A 20,210-nucleotide genomic window follows, 5' to 3' on the forward strand; every position below is an offset into this window, starting at 1 on the left:
TGCAAGGGAAGGGGAGGGGAGGGAGGGGAGGGAGGAGTGGCATGCAAGAGAGGAGAGGGAGTGGGCCCGGCATCTGGACATGACCCACCCACCCTAGCGGAGGGAGAGGGAGGGGTAGCATGCGAGGGAGGGGAGGGAGGGGTTTCAGTGCTTGCCCCATTGCAACACTGTAGCTCCATTAAGAGACCATGATTTTTTCCAGCGGCCAAGAGCAAAAATTTAATTAAAAACACTGGAGTAACTCAACAATGAAAATTCCTTGATCGGGTTTCCTAAACAAACTGAACTGGTTTCACAAACAGGATGGAATATTCCAAGGCAATTTTGGCTAAGAACACAGAGTAGAATGTTTTCTGTACAAATTAAATGTGGAATACTTGTACAAATTAAATGTGGAAAACGTGTAACATAAAAGTGTAGATGCAATCTAAAAATGTAAAACCACAGAAAGAAATCTGTAAATGATATAAATATGTTTTTATTTTTACTATTTGAATAATGAGAAAGGAAAATGGGATGTGTTTTTAGAATAATTCCAACATAATTTATTTAACACCAACATTAAATATCCTGCTCTGTGTTAAGAGAGCAGAATGTTAACACTATAAGCACTTCTATTGTAAACGTAAGTTACAATAAGGAACAGGTTGCTATGTTGAGATAGTTCTTGAGTATTTTGAATAAGAGTGAAACTTCATTTCAAAATTTTAAGCATGTTGGATATTCTTTATATCATTTCTGTTCAGTAATTATTAAAGTTCCATATAATTAAATGCTAGTTTTTATCAGCTTTTGTTAGTACTTTATTCTTCAAAAATGGAAAAGGAGGTCAACCAAAGTCGATAATGAACGTGCTTATTCACTTATTAAACTATTTTGAATTATTTTTTTCATCTTGCCTTAAACAGCTTTAGCTCCCAATCTTTTAATTATTTCAATGTTCTTAATAATTTATTTCACCTTTTCACCGCATCTTTTCTAAAATAAGAGACAGTTCAACAATTAAGTACTGCTGTTTTAAAAAATGGGTCACGCAGGAATGACTCTTTCACAAAGTAAAGAGTAACAAAGGATGGGATCTGACTTATTATTTCTATCACATTCTTATTTTACAACACTTTTTTGCCTTTTTTCATTATTAATGCATGGAATAAACCCACGAACCCAATTTCGAAAGTTGTATTCAAAAAAGAGTACCACTTTCTTGGAAAACAAAAGGATATCTGCAGTTCTTTCAATGAAAAGATGCAATCCACATGTACTAAGGAACACAGGTCTTCATTTTTAGTACATGGGAACCCAAACTACACTAAAAGCAACAGTGCAGGCATCACTAGATCAGGACAGAGACCTCTTCCATTTACTCTGTGGAATGGCAAACTGAATTTCCTTCAGCTTTGTAGCTGTGGATCATAGTTTTGTAAAACCACAATGTATTTGTAATTATGCAGCAATGTATTTGTAATTATATAGTCAGATTTTATTCCTACTCAACACCAAGCTCAGTATAAATAGTGCCAACTGGCAAGCCTTAGTGAATAATTAACCTATCTTTCTAAAGACATTAAAAAACACTCTAGCTACACTATTTAAAAGCAACACTTTAAAGATGGAAACTAAGGTATGCTGTGATTAATTTTGCTTTTTAAAAATCTATAGCTCTGTGCCATCATAAAGAAAGGCTTACTGAAGTGAACTAATGGAATATTTCATGAAATTCTGCCACAACCCTGAACATGCAACAAGTGATTGAAATCTTCAGTTTTTCAGACTTTTCAAACATTTATGTCTCTAGAAAGAACCCTCATATGCAGAAATCTAAATTTTACTTAGAATTTTTTATTGTATTTGACAGCTGTTACACCGTCTGTTCAAAATATATGGGTACCCTGAACACCTGAAGGAAGTGGGAACATACCATGCCCCCAAAGCCCTTCGGGGGGTGGGCGGTATATTAAATTGAACAAATAAATAAATAAATGCCACACATTCAGCTGAATGTATGAAATGAACCAGTATAGGTGCAGATGTAGACTATGAGCCCACTGTGGATAACTGTTCTATCAGTGAACTGTCTTGCCTCCATCCTTCTAATGAGACCCACGGACTGTCACAAAATACTGTTCCTGAAGACAGGGAACCTTGAAGAACAACTTAAGAGGAGTCTGAAGTAGGAAAGGGGAATTGATTGAATTGCCAACTTTGTCTGGATCCTACCCAATGTTTCCAGTTCTTCTTTTCTCCCTGCACATGTGAAAATTATTTAGCACCAGCCTGAGTCTGCCACTAAGCATTAACAACAAAAAATCCTGTCAGCCCGCAGTTCTCATAACTGTGAATATGTGCTTATCGTTCACACTATACGCTTTTACGAAAAATAGTATGAAATAGTACTATTTCATGAAAAAGTATACTACATTGTGAATGCCTCTTTCAGCAGGACTAATAAAGAAGAAATGGAATTTATACTGCTACAATAAGAGGCAGAGAGAAGCCCTGAAACTACAAGCCTTGATAATCTAATGTAAGAACACTGCACTCCAGACTTGAAGGACTTGGAGTGAAAATTAAAATTAGCTCATTAACTGTGAGCAATACTTATTGTGGATTCTCATTACAGCCAAAATCATAAATCCCCATTTGTTTCAGTAGCACTATTTGTCACAAAACAATCCTAAGCAGAGCTAGACTCTTCTAAGTCCACAGAGTTCAATGAATTTAGAAGGGTTCAGCTCTGCTTAAGATGGCATTGTGAATTTTTCTCTGAAAAACTGGCAGGTATACTGAGAAACAGGGAAACCTACCTGCTTCTGCTATCGACAATGCCTTTGCAGTGCATATCTGCCTTCTTTCTAAAGAGTGCAGTGCATATCTGCCTTCTTTCTAAAGAGAGCTAGAGGAACAAAGTAAGAGCCCTGCTCAAGACCCATGGGGGATCCACCTCTCAGTTCTAACAAAAGACGTAATGTTAAAGTGGGTTATTGCTCAGATTTGCAACTAGCCAAATAGTCAGTTCCAGTGCAACTGTGCCATTCAAGAAAGAAAGTAATAATATCTGAAGAGTAGAAGAAAATTTCTAAACGAACAATTAATGCTGATTTGCAGGATATTTTATTACACTGCATAAATATTGGCAGCAAAATAAAGAAATTCCATCCAGATGTTATGCTGTCACTTGCACTGACATGCTTAAAAGGGAGTTGCAATTTTCCATTCTCACGAATGAAATATTAAAAAATGGGTGTGGAAAAAAATTTGAAATTGCTTTTCCACCCCAAAAGTAACACTCAGAAACCAAAAGTACCAACATTCTTCTGAGATGCATGATTCAAGGAAACCGATGTAGATGTTCTATAAATAACACTCTCTGATTCAATTAATCTTATTCTGCTAAATTTAAATGTCATTTTTTAAATACAAACCTGCAGGCAGAGTTTGTTCGTTATAACATAATTATGGTACAATGTTTAAAGAGTTTTATAAATGACAAACATATTTCTATTTAAACAAACAGACCTGGCTAAAATGAAGTCCCAAGTGTACTTATAATCAATATGTACAACGGTACAAGCATAACAGTTCAGCTCAATACTGTACATAGTTTTAAAAGCTTTTAGTCACCTAAAGAGGTCACTCTGGTGAAGATGCTCTACTAAAAGCTCAGATTTATTAAGAATATACCAAAGCAGGATTACTGCTAGGGATCAGATTGCTACAGAGCTGCTTTTTATAAGCAAAAAAGATTTTAAAATACAGCTGTAAGTGTCTCAGAATCAGCTTAGCTGCAAAATCTATAATATACTTTTACAACTATAAATAGGAACTCAAAAGGAATGCTCCATTAGGAATGAACAATATTTATTATAAATCAAACCTGACTTTTAAGGAGAAGAAATATCTGAAAAAATATATTTATGAGTAATGACCAAAGAATTTGGTGGCAAAGAGCAATACTGTTTTGAGAGCAAAAACGATCCAACATTCGCGATCATTTACTAAGAAATAGAAATGAAGGGTGTACTGAGAAGCTCAGTACTACATAGGAAAAACTTTTATTTGGTCCATTAAAGGGGGGGAAAGACATAGCTGAAAATGACAAATTTGCACAGGTTTGTGTTCATAGCAGAAATTCTAGTAATTTTGAATTCTAGTAATTCTAGTAATTTTGAAACAATTCTGCCCTCTAACAGAGATTAAGAAATTCCAAGAATAGCCACCCAATGATTTCTAAACTGTGTATATACATGTAGTTTGGAAGAGTTGTCAGCAACAGAAAAAAATGCTTTATTGAATGCACGCTAACAAAAATTGGCTTCCAGGTATGTTACTGCAATCATGACATAGCAGAAGCAGCAAGAAATCAAGAAGAGATTCACTACAAATTCTGTTTTTGTGGCTAGAGAAAACCTTCAACAGAATTATGCAACTACATTAGTCAAGTGGAAAAGCACTACATCACAGCTATTATAAATCCTAGACCAAAGAACATCCTTGCATCTGGGATGGTCGTCCTCTTCCACCAAGTGTGCAGCTTCGGGAGGAACACACAAGGAGTGGTTTGATACAACTAAACTGAAGGAACATAAGACAAGTTTACTTATTCTGACTCCAGAAATGGTTTCCCTATTAAGAATACTTTGTTTTCGGTTCAGTTCCCATTGGGGGATATTTAGCTGAGGATTATGTAATAACCCATGAGAACAAGACATGATGCTCAAGAAATTTCAAAAACCTCTATGGTTTTACCACAGAGATTTTGAAATTTCTACATTGTCGTGATATTACATTCTATTCCAAAACAGGAACTGAAATCTTAGAATTCTCCATTCTCCCAATGTCCCTGGGGTTGGCCGTCAAGGGCAGCCAACCCCAGCATGTCAACTGAAGTTGTGTACTGGCTTCATTAAAACACTTTCTGATTATTAAATGATATAATAGACTTTATGATCTAATCCTAAAGGTCACAACTCTTTGTTCTAGAATGCTCTGTTTGGGTCCTGATACCTACCTCCTTCTGTCCCCAAGGCTAGGACCCAAGCAGAGAACAAAGACAGGCCAGGGAATGGCGGATGAATCCTCAAATCTGGTGTCATTTTTATCTTGAAAAAGGTATAGCAAGGTGTGAGAGAATGAAATGCAAGGGGGGGGGTATTCGACAATACAATGTGTTCAACAATAAAATGTATTCGACAATACAATGAAATGCAAGTTTATTTATTGGGAAGACACAGAAATGTTGGTAAAAACTGAAATCCATGTAACACTTATTTTCTATCAAAAATAAACATATTCCACTGATTTAATAATAACAAATGCATCATTTATAACTTTTTCTGAACTCACCAAAATTTCCCAGTTTTTCAAGGGGGAAAACTGGGGGGGAAAGTCCTTAAAGGGAAATGGAGAAATCCCCCCCCCCCATTTTTTTACAAACCTTTACATTTTTATCCCTTCCTAGTTGCTAATTCAAAATTTACTCACCTGGCTTGCTCAGAACTTTCGTTGAGAAAAGTTGTACAGAGAAGTTAATCATTTTGAAGCTTTAATTAGACAACTGCTGCCTTGCTTACCCCAGAGAATAATACAATAGATAAAGCGAAAATCTATACAACAGTAGTATTAGTGACAAGCGACCAGATTAATTAGCAAATCAATCTTACTTAAAATTCATGCACACTTATAGTTTAAAAAAATGTGATTGAGACACAGAAGCATGAAGATTACAGTGGAGATTTTTATACCATTCAAGATCTCTGATCTTAATAACAGATATTCAGATTCTCTGTCATCTCCAGTTTGAGCCTTAGTTAAATATTTACTCAAGACTATCTTAGAAAACCAGGGAAGAGCTGAGATTCAAACCCAAGTGTCCTTGATCCAGGTTCAGCCACTTATCAAAGTCGCCATCAAACTCACATGTGCTATTGTTTTTTCTTGTTAAGAGTTTCCATGATGTAGGGCAAATTTAAAATATGTTCTGGATTTACAATTTACATGACACTTCAACAAAAAGTTTCAAGGCTATTTTTTTCTAAATAAGAAACGTATAAGATTTTCCCAGCCCTGATTTGGATAGCCTAGGCCAGCCTTACCTTGTTGGAACTCAGAAACTAAGCATAGTCAGTCCTAGCTTGTATTTGGATGGGAGGTCTTCAAGAAATTCCAGAGTCGTGACCCAATGCAGGAAATGGCAAACCACCTCTGAACATCTCCTGCCTTGAGAACTTTACAGGGTCACCATAAATCAGCTGTGACTTGATGGTACTTTTCTCATGCAAAGATACAAAGTTTGAGTTTTGTGCAATTCTCATTTTTTGAAGCAAAATCTGCACACAATCTCAATGAACTGTGCTCCTACTCATTACCACACAATCTCAATGAATTGTGCTTCTACTCATTACCTGAAACCATCTTGTACAATAACATGCACCTTCCCATACAGACATCATTCCAACTAGCATTGGCAGAAAGGAGAACAACTCCCCCTGGACAAACAGGCAAGGTGAAACTCAGCTTCCACTTCAGTGTCAGCCGTATCATTAGGTAAAGTTAGACATAATAACTCAGGCAGTGGATTTTAGGATTTCACTAAAAGGGGCAGAAAGTTGCCACCTCAGTCCATAGCCGTTTCCGCACGAAGGCGGAAACAGCCTGGTCGGCGTTTATGACGCCGACCCGACGACGCTGGGACCGTCCGCATGGACAGTCCTGGGAACAGCCAGGCAGCCGGCGCGACGGAACGCCGGCGCCCAGCCGACCCGGCATGTCCCCGGGCCTCCGGCACGTCGCCGAAGCCTGGGGACATGCCCCCCTGGCCCTGCGCACCTGCTCCAGCGGCACAGGGCAAGGGAGCGTGTCCCCAGGCCTCGGCGACGCGCTGGAGGCCCGGGGACAAGGTGAGTGCCGGGTGGGGGGAGGTGGCGTGAAGCCGCTGCCGTTCGCTCAGCAGCGGCTTCACTGCGGCGTTTCCCTAAAAAGAGTGCTGGGAAGCGCTCTGGGGAAACTCCGGCTTCAGGCCGGGTGGGCGGCGCCCCCCCCCCCCCCCCGTGCTAATGGCAGCCTGGAGACAGTGTTTTTACCGTCTCCAGGTCGCCATTCATTGCCCGTGCGGAAACGGCCCATGATAATATTTTTACCATTAGAATAGCTGCCATTGAGATTCTCCACTTCAAGCACCAAAGTATTATTTTGCCCAATCCCATTACTCTAATGTGCTCCACATGTCAAGTAGGCCAACTTATTCTAGACCCCAAATGTCCCAAAAGTTGCAAGTGTCCAATGAAGCTGCAATCTAAATAAAACCCTCCATGGACATCTGGTTATTTGCAAGTGGTATCATCTCTCTATCACAATAGCAGCACACATCTTGCAACCCACCCCAGAACACACACTGATCCACAACCACCACCTGTTCCACACATGTAAAAATAACATCCCTCATTAAAGACCTGTCCTTTGCTTAGCTTTACACATGTTCTACATTAAAATGAGCAACTGCAATCTTCATAGGAGAGGCCATCTCTCTCAACTCATGCAAAATATAATCTGTACCTCTTCAACTAACAACTATGTCATTTTATACCAAGCAAGGAATGGTGTTTCATCCTTTTTCAAGATACAGCTTATATCTGATAAAGTTTTTTCCCCAAAATGGTTTTAAAATGTTTCCTTAACTTTCTCAAGAAGTCAAAGCTAAAGTATTTGTGTTTACATAATATTTAGAGCCTTCATTCTTTAAGGAAACAATAAAAATACACTTATCACACAGTTTTGTTTCCACTATTTCACACAATGCAAATATAATATACAAATATAATTCAAACACCATTCACCAGTACACCAGATACTACAGACATCTTCCCTCCACTGCCTCCAGTACCTCATGGATTTTTGAGATGAGACACACACATTCAAACCACTAGGATACACCACTACAAATTCAACTGTAAACAAACTCCACCCAGACACATACAAATGCAAGTACAAATGAACTCCACATTGACACATGCAAATACACTTTATCCTGCTCCTACCTCAGAAGTGGACAAAACAAATACACAACTACATAAAACAATCCACACTGTGCCATGGAGAGAAACACATCTTTGCCATATATACAGGTATTTATTTTATATTGTATTTTTAATCAACAGTAGTATTGTTTGATATTGATTAGGTGGGGTCTCTGAATGTGAAATCCCTGTTGATAAGATTTAGGAATGGAAGTCAAATGAAATTTTGCAGATTTTTGACAAACTTCATTTTTTATGTACATCCTTCCTTAACTAACATATCCCAAGTTTTGTTACCCAATTTTGTAAATAAGTTTGTTTGTTTGTTTATTAGATTTTTAAACCGCCCACCCCCGAAGGGCTCTGGGCGGTGTACACCAAGCCAAACAATATTACACACAGTGGCCGAAAACAACATTTTGTAAATTTTGTAATTTTGTAAATAAGTTAAACAACCAGAATTCCTTCTGTGATTAACAATGCAAGTACTCACCATTGATTGAAGTGCTGTTCTTTTCAGGATAAAGACAGATATAATTTTCAAAAGAATTAACTCATAGTGTTTTGAATTTTTTTTATTTCTGCAATTTATTTTACTTCTTGTGTACCCCATCTTTCTTCCCAAGCGGCTTACATTGTTATCTTCCATTTTATCTTTACAGCAACCCTGTGAGGTAGGTTAGGCTGAGAGCATGCAGCTAGCCATTCAGTGAGCTTCTATAACAGAGTGGGGATCTGAACTCAGGTTGGCCAGATCTTAGTTCTGAAATCACTAAATGGCAGTTGCTCACCATTGAACAGGCTTTCAGTTTCCTGTTTATATTCATTTCTAATGTTGGCAGACTGGACAGTTAAATACTGGTGTGTGATTTTCACTCACTATTTCAATGAAGAGAATGTCTTCATCTGCACCAGGTCCAAAACAAAATGTCTAGCAGAAAGGTGCCCAAAGATGGAAGTGATGCACCTTTCTCCCACCTTAGGCCCCTTCATTTATCCCAGTCAGAGATGAGACAGAGAAACAACTCAAACAACTGAGGAAAGAGCTAAAATGGCACATCAGTGTTTGATTCCATGGCCTGTTGGAGAAAGGTGGTAATACTAAAGTAAAAGCTGTTAGCTCATTCACAGCAATCCCTCCTTATATTATTTTTGCCGTCAGCCATATTTCACTACTATTCAGTAAAATATAGTGCACTGTATAGACAACATTATTTATTTACTGAAACCTGACGTGTAGAGATAAGCTGTATTTAAAAAACAAAACACCCTCAAATTATGCCCTTCTGGATTTTTGTTTTTTGAAACCACAAAAAAGAGACACAAAAAGACACTGGAAAAAGTGAGAAATGTCTTCCTTTCACTTGCTGCTATCTTCTCTTCTTTCCTCCTTCAGATGGCTCCCATTACTACCACTAAACTGGATTCAAGGGCTCTCTTCTACTAAGTCTTTCTTCAATAAAGACTTCCTTCAATGGAGGGTGACTTTTTCTCATGGAGAGATGCTTCCTCTGGTAAAGAACAGTCTGTCTTTGTTTATTAAAGTCTTTCTTAGTGAGAGGAGAACATGGTGGAAAAGAAAGTTATAGGGTCCAATCCTATGCCTCGCAAGACACAGCGTTCACTGGATACTACCGTAGCTAGGATGAAGTGAGACACAAATTCCAAAAACAGCAGACTCCCAAATCAAGGAGGCTATGCAAGCGCTTAGACAAAAAGAGCTGAACTTAGATGCTATATCTTAACAGCAGCAATCCTGATTGCAAACTCCAGTCCTTTCCTGTCGCCATCAAATCTGTATGCGTGAATCCTGCCCAACCATATCTTTTACCATGACACTCTGGCCCCTTCCGCACACGCAAAATAATGCATTTTCAAACCACTTTCACAACTGTTTGCAAGTGGATTTTGCCATTCCACACAGCTTCAAAGAGCATTGAAAGCAGTTTGAAAGTGCATTATTCTGCATGTGCAGAATGAGCCACTCTCTATTAGCAGGTGGGAAATAGTTGGGTGGGACATGGAACCAGCCACAGCTACATCTTTTATAGTTGCAATACAATACAATGCTAGAAGAAACTATTTAAGTTAGGAGTTTAAATTATCTTTACACACTGCAAAGGGGAAATGAAAAGCTGACTATGGTGTGTGCACAGGGTTCTTACAAACTGAACTGGATTAATGTCAAAGGCTGAATACAGGCTCTCAGTCTCAGCTCAGGAAACAACGATTCCTCTGTGCCTGCTTTTAACAGAGAGGTCTAGATGACAACAGCTTTGCAAGGACACTTAAAAGAAAAAAACAGAAAGTATTTTTCTCAATGCAACCATTCACCTTTTAGGCTTATATTCAAACCCCCGAAAAAAAATACAATGCATTTATAATACCCATTTACCATCTTGAATTGAGCCTCTATTCACTTGCCTATCCAAACATACCATATTAGTTTTTTTTCTTTCACAAAATTTCCCCACCTGGCCCCCAGAATTCTTGTTCACTCCACATCAACAGGAATTCCCAAGCTTGAGACCACATAAGGTTCCAATAAAACCGGTACCATATTAGAAACACATAAAAATAAGGCATAGCGTATTAAGAATGCAAGTGTACTGTTCTAATATCAATGTATTTATACATTCATGTACTTACTGGTTTAACTCTACATCCAGGATGAAAGAAGATCCAAAAGCATCAACCTGGAAGCTGGCTCGGGCAATATGAGTAGACTGCAATGTTAAAATAATTGAAATGGGTTAGCATTCAACTATCCCCAGGGTATTCTGGAAATATATAAGAAGAAATGTACATTGTAAATATATAATGAAGAAAATGTACATAGTATCAACTCAGATGTATGCAATTAGGCTGAATTATTTACTTCAAGGTTTTCCCCCAGATTGTAATGTCTCTGTCTTTTCTACAAAATTTTACAGCATCTCCCTTCCTACATTTTAAGTCATATTCAGGATGCCTACAATTAAGGAATTTGCTAAATTACGTGCAGTTAGATATTTTCCAAGCATTTTTAAAAATGAACAAAACTCATATTTTTCACCTAGCACTGTAGTTGTAATTGCAGTTCATACGAATTTGCCAGTTCTAGTTTGGGAAATTCCTGAAGTTTGGAAGGACTGAGTTTGGAGAAAAAACTCAGTCAGGATGCAATATCACAGATTCCATCCTCTGAATTTCCCATTTTCTCTAGGGAAATTGATCTCTGTGATCTGGACATCAATTATAAATTCAGGAAAACTTCAAATCTTGCCTGGAGATTAGCAAATTGAAGTTCATGCCATCTAGGTGGGCATATCTATACTATAAACCTATTTCAGTTTTATATAACTTTTACCATTATTGCTTCTCCCAAAGAATACAGAGTATAATGGTGCAATGAGAGTGCTGGGGGCTGCTTCTTGTGTTTTCCCATATGCTGTTATGGCCCAAGGAACAAGGTCAGGGGGGCGGTTTGGAGAGGGGGAGGTGGACCTTGCCTCAAAGTTATTAATATTCAACTAACAGTACTACCAGCTCTGAGTTCTAAAACAACTGCAGATTTGGGGGGAGGGGGTGGAGCCTGGGAAAGGTTTCAAGAGGGAGGGAAATTTGACATCTGTTCCTGGTAAATTAGTAGAATCTATCATTAAAGATAAAATTATAAAACATGTAGAAAAGCAAGACCTGCTGAGAAAGAGTCAGCATGGCTTTTGCAGAGGCAAATCCTGTCTTACAAACTTACTAGAATTCTTTGAGGGTGTAAACAGGCATGTGGACAGGGGTGAACCGGTGGACATTGTCTACTTGGATTTCCAAAAGGCTTTTGACAAAGTTCCTCACCAGAGACTGTTGAGAAAACTCAGCAATGAAGGAATAAGAGGGGAAGTCCTCCTATGGATTAAAAACTGGTTGAGAAACAGGAAACAAAGAGTGGGTGTAAATGGGAAGTTCTCACAATGGAGAGATGTCGGGAGTGGTGTCCCCCAAGGATCCGTTTTGGGACCAGTGCTCTTTAACCTATTCATAAATGACCTGGAAGTAGGGGTGGGTAGCGTGGTGGCCAAGTTTGCAGATGATACCAAATTATGTAGGGTGGTGAGAACCACAAGAGTTGCAAAAGAGCTCCAAGCGGACCTTGATAAATTAGAGTGAGTGGGCTCAGAAATGGCAAATGCAGTTCAATGTAGCAAAATGTAAAGTGATGCACATAGGGGCAAAAAATCCAAACTTCACATACACGCTACAGGGGTCAGTGCTATCAGTCACAGACCAGGAAAGGGATTTAAGCGTCTTAGTTGATAGTTCCATGGGAATGTCAACTCAATGCATGGCAGCTGTGAAAAAGGCAAACTCTATGCTGGGGATCATTAGGAAAGGAATTGAGAATAAAACTGCAAAGATTGTCATGCCCTTATATAAAGCAGTGGTGCGACCGCACTTGGAGTACTGTGTCCAGTTCTGGTCGGAGCATCTCAAAAAGGATATTGAGGAGATAGAAAAAGTGCAGAGAAGGGCAACAAGGATGATTGAGGGACTGGAGCACCTTCCCTATGAGGAGAGGCTGCAGCGTTTGGGACTCTTTAGTTTGGAGAGGAGGCGGCTGAGGGGGGATATGATTGAAGTCTACAAAATTATGCATGGGGTAGAAAATGTTGACAGAGAGAAATTTTTCTCTCTTTCTCACAATACTAGAACCAGGGGACATTCATTGAAAATGCTGGGGGGAAGAATTAGGACTAATAAAAGGAAACACTTCTTCACGCAACGTGTGATTGGTGTTTGGAATATGCTGCCACAGGAGGTGGTGATGGCCACTAACCTGGATAGCTTTAAAAGGGAAGCTTGGACAGATTTATGGATTGAGAATTAGATCTATGGCTACCTTCAATCTTGATCCTCCTTGATCTGAAGGATTGCCAAAATGCCCTTTAACAGACCTGAATAGGTTAGGCTCGGGAGCAACAGCCACAAGAAAGGTCAGCCATTACTAAGTGCTCACATCCTACATGTGAGTTCCCAAAGGCACCTGGTGGGCCACTGCGAGTAGCAGAGAGCTGGACTAGATGGACTTTGGTCTGATCCAGCTGGCTTGTTCTTATGTTCTTATGAGGGACTTTAATGGGCTTAATGCCACAGGATCCACCTTCCAAACCAGTCATTTTCTCCAGGTGAACTGATCTGTCACTGGAGATCCATTGTAACCCCAGGAGATCTCCAGCCACCATTTGAAGGTTGGTAACCCTATCAACCAGTGATTGATCTATTTGAGTTAGCGACATACAGCCATTGGTGAAAATCTTATGTAAGTCCAGTTCATGTAAAACATTAACACCTGCAGACAATTATTCTCCATAAGGTTACATGTGGAACAAGAATCAAGCATTTCTTCTCTTATTTGTACCCATGGAATTCTAACACACTTGCCGCATTCAGACATCAACCACAGTTGAATCCTCCTTTAGAAATCTGGTTTGCAGGCCAATACAAGCAATACTTTGCTTTTCTACCCAGTTCAGAGGTCAAATAATCAATCTACAGCTAGCTGCAAACCATGAAATCTTCAGTTTGTCAGCTACACATGAGGCAGGGTAGGGATGGAGTTTGTGTGCACAAACCCAAAGAAGCTTTTGACTCATTCTTGTCATGCACAAACTAAGGAAGACTGCACAGTTATTCTAAAATCATACTTCATACCAACTGATAACATTTGGTGACATACTACCTTTGGGACTAAAATGAAGAACCTGACAGAATCAAGAGACTGGTGGTAGGAAACAGCCTAAATCAAAAGCATGTCCGATAAAATATGAATAATATAATCAGAGTTATGAATCTCCTCACACAATACAATATGTTACATTTGTATGGATGCACATATTAAAGTACCAGTAAAGACTTTATAAAGAAGTAAAGGGAGGGGCAGAGACTTGGGAAAAGAGATGGCCTGTTTCCAAAAGCTGCTGAACAGCTAAATGCTTCTGGAAAGTCTCACTGGCTGACCTCATATGTCAGCAAACTGGAGAGTAATCTGGCCAAACGTGACTGCTTTGCAGAAAGGAATGTAAAATGAAGCTTTCAAGAACATCATCCTAACTTCAGTGACTAAGCAGTTCATGCTGGCTTGCCGATTTCATCAATATCCAGTCTGGTACTGGAAACTGGGAAGCGTCGGCTGTCTGGGAACAAGTGCTCATTCTGCATGTGTGTGTGCCTAAAAGGGGAAAAATGTATCAAGTCCAGCAAACCTGTTTGTTCTTAAGAGATACAGGTAAGTTGATAGTGGGAATCATCACAAAAAGGTACTGAAGGTTTTACAAGGAGAAAGACCCAGGTGATGAGTCTGCCAGGAACAGTCTGGGTTAATCAAACTCAGAACTATTTTTACTATTCACATTAATAGCGCATGCTGAGCCTTACAGAATATTAAATCTGTTTTGGAACTTAAGATTCCTTCTATTGTTTCATTATTTCGAGGTTCACAATTTCCAAATAATTTCACAATAAAGTTTGAACATATGAAGGTGCTTCATCTGTTTGGGCTTTTATGTGGCCCACAGCAAGAGGACAATATCTCTGTATCTTAGGCAGATTCTGCATGGACCAAAAACAGCTGTGTGAAAACGATGTGGAAACAGTGTAAAATGGTTTAAAACAGTGTAAAGGGGTTTACACCGTTTTCACACCGTTTTCACACCGCTGTTTTTGGCCCATGCAGAATCTGCCTTAGAGAACGTTCTGTATCACCTCATATGCACTACCACGGAGCTACAGCCCCACCTCTTCCACTCTGACCCTTTTACTTGTGGCTATTCACTTTGGATTTCTGACTCTCAGCTTGAACTCGACCTTGTTCCACTCTATCCTCCGATCCTTTGTCTGAAATTGTAGCCAGACTCTGACAGGAGATTACAGAATGGAACAATGCAGCAAAGACAGCAGTGTTGATATTGCCACAGTTGCGCATGAGTGCCACAGTTCCAGACAAGCCCAGCAATACTGAGTTATCCAGATACATGCTTTTGCCACCCAAACCTTAGCATTCAGTGCAAAACACGGTTGAAGCACTACCTTCTACTCTAGACAGTCATGCATGCTACAATTGGTGCAGACATAAACTTTTCCAGACTAGTCCTGTTTAATATATTTGCATTATTGTTTTGTGTTTAATTTAAAATGCATTCATATGTTTAATTTAAAATACAGCAGTACCCCTAATAGCCCAAACTACTCTAATCTCATCCTTGGAAGTCAAGCAGGGTCACCACTGTCACTATTTGGATAGAAGACTACTAGGGTTGCTATGGAGAGACAGGAAATTGCAAACCAACTCTGCTCCTCTCTTGCCTTGAAAACCTCGTGAGGTCACCATAAATCGACTGCAATTTGATGGCACACTTTATTTACTTACTTAATTCAAATTTCACTCACCAGCACTGCTATCAATAACTACAGACACCAATCAAAATGTACATAAATGGATATGATAAAAACCTAACAATCTGGAGGAATTCTCAGATTCAAAAACATGTTTAGAGCTCTTATACAACCTGTCTGAAAATCAGCAGCAACTGCAAAGGATTTTATTGTTACATTTACTGAATATTGTTGGTGATGTTTTAATATTTAAAGAAAATCAACGTATAACTGTTTAAAAAGCTAGAACGTTTTGGACCCATTAAGTAGGTTCAGCTGAATGACAGATATGCGAATTCAAATATGCTCCTGTCCTTATTTTGCTCCTGATAGATCATTAGACCTTTCCACAACCTGCAATTAATTAAGTTCCAAGGATACCGTCTACTATACCCTTTATCCCAGGATACCGTCTACTATACCCTTTTCCACCAAAAGCTCCAAGTAGAATTGTAAATTGCAATATATGCTTATTCACCATTGATACTTAATGGCTAATTTTGAAAAAATATATAAAATACATAGGTTCAGCTGTACAAAAATGGTATAATTAAACTACATGTTCAAATATTGAGGAAGTGTTTCCCATTTTATTTTCCAGTCTCAACACATTTTTGTTTTTGGTATTTCTACATGATTTCAAAAAGACAAGATCTCCTATAGCATTTCAAATACAAATTCTAAACTCTGGTTTCCCCAATTTGTCAGATAAATTTTGACCGCCATGAAGTTCTATTATATTCCCTAAATATAAAGAATTTTGCTACACATAGTTAAATGCTGGCTCAAAAAACAAAAGACTACCAGCTAATATATCTATACAGTCTCTTCTCTTGCCTTACAATATTATTATATAAGCAAATATGGCAAAAGAGAAGACCACATTAAAAAAGGCAGATAATTTTTATAAATAAGTAAAAGTGAATCCTATATTTCAAATGGGGAGGTTGAGTTTAAATTAGGTCTTAAATCCAGAAAAATTGCAAACTAGCTATCGAAGGCCCTTTCCACACGGGCCAAAAGCAGCGGCATCAGGCCGGTAAAACACCGTTTTGGCGGGGACTGTTCGCACAGCCGCTGCCAAAACGGTGTTTTTGCAAATGCCAGCTTCCATTCAGTGCCATGCGAACGGCACCGGGTGGAAGCCGCCATTTCTCCCCCGGCCCTCCCAAACGCTGCTTACCTCCCGTTGCCTTCTGTCATGTTGTGCAGGCCAAGATACACACACCCCTGGCCTCATCCTCCAGAGTTATCGCTCCACAACGAGACAGAAGGCGACAGGAGGTAAGCAGCGTAAGAATAGCCTGCAACCTCCAGCGGGACCCCGTCCATGCAAAGCGGTCCCTACGGGGAGTCTTTCCATGGCATAAACTATGCCTTAGCAGCACCCCTCAGTGCCTGTGCAGAAAGGGCCTAAGTCAAACAAGGGTGCTCAGGACCAGGTGCTCAGGAGCAACAGCAGCAGAAGGCCATGGCTTTCACATCCTGCACCTGAGCTCCCAAAGACACCTGGTGAGCCAGTGAGAGTAGCACAGTGCTGGACTAGATGGACTCTGGTCTGATCCAACAGGCTCGTTCTTATGTTCTTAAGGGTTTGGACCTCTTACCTTATTTGCAAACTTCCCCAATGAAGCTTCATTTGATACCTTTTTTTAAATAACTGGATCAAAGCCCCAAAACATTCCAGATTCCTAGGAGGTAACATCACATTTCTAATTATTTTCACTCTTCTCTCATTCTTCTCTGGGAATCGTTTTATTTCATATTACCAGACTTCACAGCTATGTAGATTGTGACTTTTGTGTTTCAAGAATTCAGTTTTCACAGCCTTAATGAGGTAAACATTAAAAAGTGCCACTGTGTCCAGGATACACTGTTGTCTTTCCAGGCCAAGCAAAGGCTTTCAGCCAATTTGGACAATATTCAAGCCCACAACACAGCCTCAGTGCTAAGACGGTAAAGCCTGAACTGGGCATCTGCCAGCTGCTCTGATAATTAAAACAAAAAGGAATATTTTCCTTTTTGGTTGCTACCTCAGCTTAAAACAGCAACTTCTCCATATTTTGTCATCTGGTAATTGGAGATAGAATTCCTCAACACAAGCCCCCTGTGAAGTGTGGGAGAAGAATTAAAAATGTATAACATACATTTGAAATCTGACTCTATAAGAAAACCTTAAACAACAACTGGAGGGTAGCCAAAGCAGGCTCATTTCAAAGGGGCCACACCACTTTTATTCCCAGTTTTCTTTTCTTTCACCAACAGCTGAAATCCAGCAGTAGAGCAGAATCTTGTGATGGACAAGAGGATTTTAATGTTTACCTCACTGAGCTGTGAAAACTGAATTCTTGAAACACAACAGTCAGAACAGCTTTTTCCACCTTTTTTTCAGTTTGGCATATCTAAATGTACAACCCTGTTTAGTTTCCAAGATCTGATAGGATAAATCTAGGCTAGGCCATCCAGGTTCCTTCTGCACTAGACCTGCAATACAAAGAATGAGAGATCGTATTGCTTAATGTGTGTTTTTTCCTGAAAGTTGGGGCATATATGATTGTGGAAAACAGAGAGGAAAATTTTCTGGGAAAGCGACCACAAACTTCCAACTATAGCTGCGCATACTTCCTCTGGGCAATAGAAAATGGGAAATGCAAAGAACCAAAGATGGTGCAAATAACCAATCATGGTCCCACCACACATACACCAGGGACATCTCCCATTCTTCTTTCTATTCACTGCTTTGAAGTGCTCAGAACTCAAGAATTAGTCCTCACAACCTTACTAAAGTAAAGAATGTTTGGGATTGGAGTCCTCCTGGGAACTTCCTTGAGTACAATGTCATGTGGTAAAAACAGCAAACTGCCATAAAATAAATAATAATAATAACAAAAGAACCCGAAGCAGGGATCAGCCTCAACTTTTTAATATACAGGGGAATTAATATGAGAGAAAAGTATTCTCCAAGGTGGCCATCTCTGCCCTAGGGAATAAAAATCCTGAATACGTTCATCTCTTTGTTGAGATTTATGGAAAACAAAACAAACATAAGTGTATTTTAATTAATAATACCCCAAGTCAAATGATTTTATCTGACAATATTCATGGCTGGAAGCATGGGTTGGGTCCAGTGTTTGGACTCCATAGCGGACAGGTAACAAGGCTCAAGGCTCAAATGTACTCAGAAGCTGTGGAAGCTGTTGTCGCCAATCTCAAATATTTGGGCTATGGGTAAGCAAAATACACATGTTCAAAGGCATTTTCTGCCTAGTTGTTCTTATCATACATAATTTGGCCTAGAGCACTAGAGGGTGCAGGGCTAAGCTACAGCAAGCTTTGATATAGATCCAATAGCTATAAAAGTTAAACATGAATTTACATTCTTTACCCTCTTATTTTAACAAGATTGCTTCCCCCACTGGAAATTATAAACTTAGTACTGCAGAATTACTTATATATTAAAGTTCGCTTTAAACGTAGCTAAGAATTAGTGCACAGTTGCCATGAAAGCCATTATACAAATGCCCCATGCAAAAGCTGTCCAACAGAACTTGCTGTATAGATGAAGTAGATCACTTCACAATAAAGGCAAATTTTCCCATATCAGTTAGGGACATTTTTATTATAATTTCAAGTATATAGGTGGCAAGAAAAGTCACACTGATTTACTAAGTACAAAAAGTCTCACCGTAAACTGTCACAAAGAACTTTCAAAGTACTTTCTATGCAAGACCAGTCCTTAATCACAAAAAAACAGCCATTTCATTACACTTAACACCACACCCTGAGTTTACACAAGACCTTTTTTTTTTGCCTCAGCTGCAGTTATTAGGAGGATAAAAATATAAACCAGACCCAAAGCTGAGTCGAAAGCAATCTTGCTTTCCCCATGGAAAGCACAAAGCACATACAGGGCAAGAGGAAGCACCTCAGGACGAGAAATCTTGCCCCGATAACACCTCCTCTCTCAGCACACCACAAAGATTTCTTCCGGAACCACCACACGCCAGAGAGCCAATGGTTAATCGGCCCTATGTTTCTCTGGAGGGCTAACAACAGGGCACTAAGGTTGAGGCTTTCCCCTGCTGCTGCCTCCAGGCACTGATATTTGGATGTTTACTGAAGTGGAGGTTCCTGTTAGTCACTATGGTTAGCAGCCACTGATGGACCTAACCTCCATGAATCTGTCTCATCCCTTTTTAAAGCCTTCTGTTCCTGCAGCCATCACTACATCTTCTGGCAGCAAGTTCCTCATTTTAAATGTCTTTCAAAATAGCATTTATGAATGCAATGGATAAATGTCTGTGACTAAAAAATGACAATAGGCAAAGTTTCTCTAAGGTCATCCTGGAAGGAGTTCATAACGTGAACACAAAATCTACATACAAAATGAAGATAAGGTCTTTTGACAACCAGGTTGTATAATCATGACTGTTGAGCTCATTGGGCCTATATTCAAAAGGAGAAATGATGGCAGGAATAGCATGGCTAAACCACACATTTTGCCTGCAGAACATTCTGGACTGCATTTCCAACAGTTGCTGCCAATGGTCTGACCCAGTCTAAGGCAGCTGCATACATTCATAAATGTAAAGATGGCAACTCTACTTTTAAAAAGGCATGATTTATTAAGTATCAGACTAAGACATGGGCGAGCCAGGTTCAAATCCCAACTCCACCATTGAAACCTTCTTGGTCAGCCTTACCTACCTCACAGGTCGGTTATGAGGATAAAGCGGAGAAAGGGAAGAGTGCTGCAACCCCACTGGGAAGAAAGGCTGGGTATAACTTAAT

The 20,210-nt window shown here is 39.4% G+C and overlaps 1 protein-coding gene across 8 annotated transcripts in view; it reads right to left on the reverse strand.

Annotated features, from left to right (window-relative positions):
* The window catches only part of ADAM22 (ADAM metallopeptidase domain 22), a 122,278-nt gene that overhangs the window by 87,375 nt on the left and 14,693 nt on the right, over positions 1 to 20,210 (reverse strand). For all 8 annotated transcript variants that reach the window (XM_048511219.1, XM_048511214.1, XM_048511213.1 and 5 more), the window contains exon 3: positions 10,662 to 10,738. In XM_048511219.1, coding sequence (XP_048367176.1) covers positions 10,662 to 10,738 — 77 coding nt within the window. The remainder of the gene's footprint in view (positions 1 to 10,661; positions 10,739 to 20,210) is intronic.

Source organism: Sphaerodactylus townsendi, linkage group LG11 (assembly GCF_021028975.2).
Source record: "Sphaerodactylus townsendi isolate TG3544 linkage group LG11, MPM_Stown_v2.3, whole genome shotgun sequence".
In the NCBI taxonomy this organism is placed as follows: domain Eukaryota; kingdom Metazoa; phylum Chordata; class Lepidosauria; order Squamata; family Sphaerodactylidae; genus Sphaerodactylus; species Sphaerodactylus townsendi.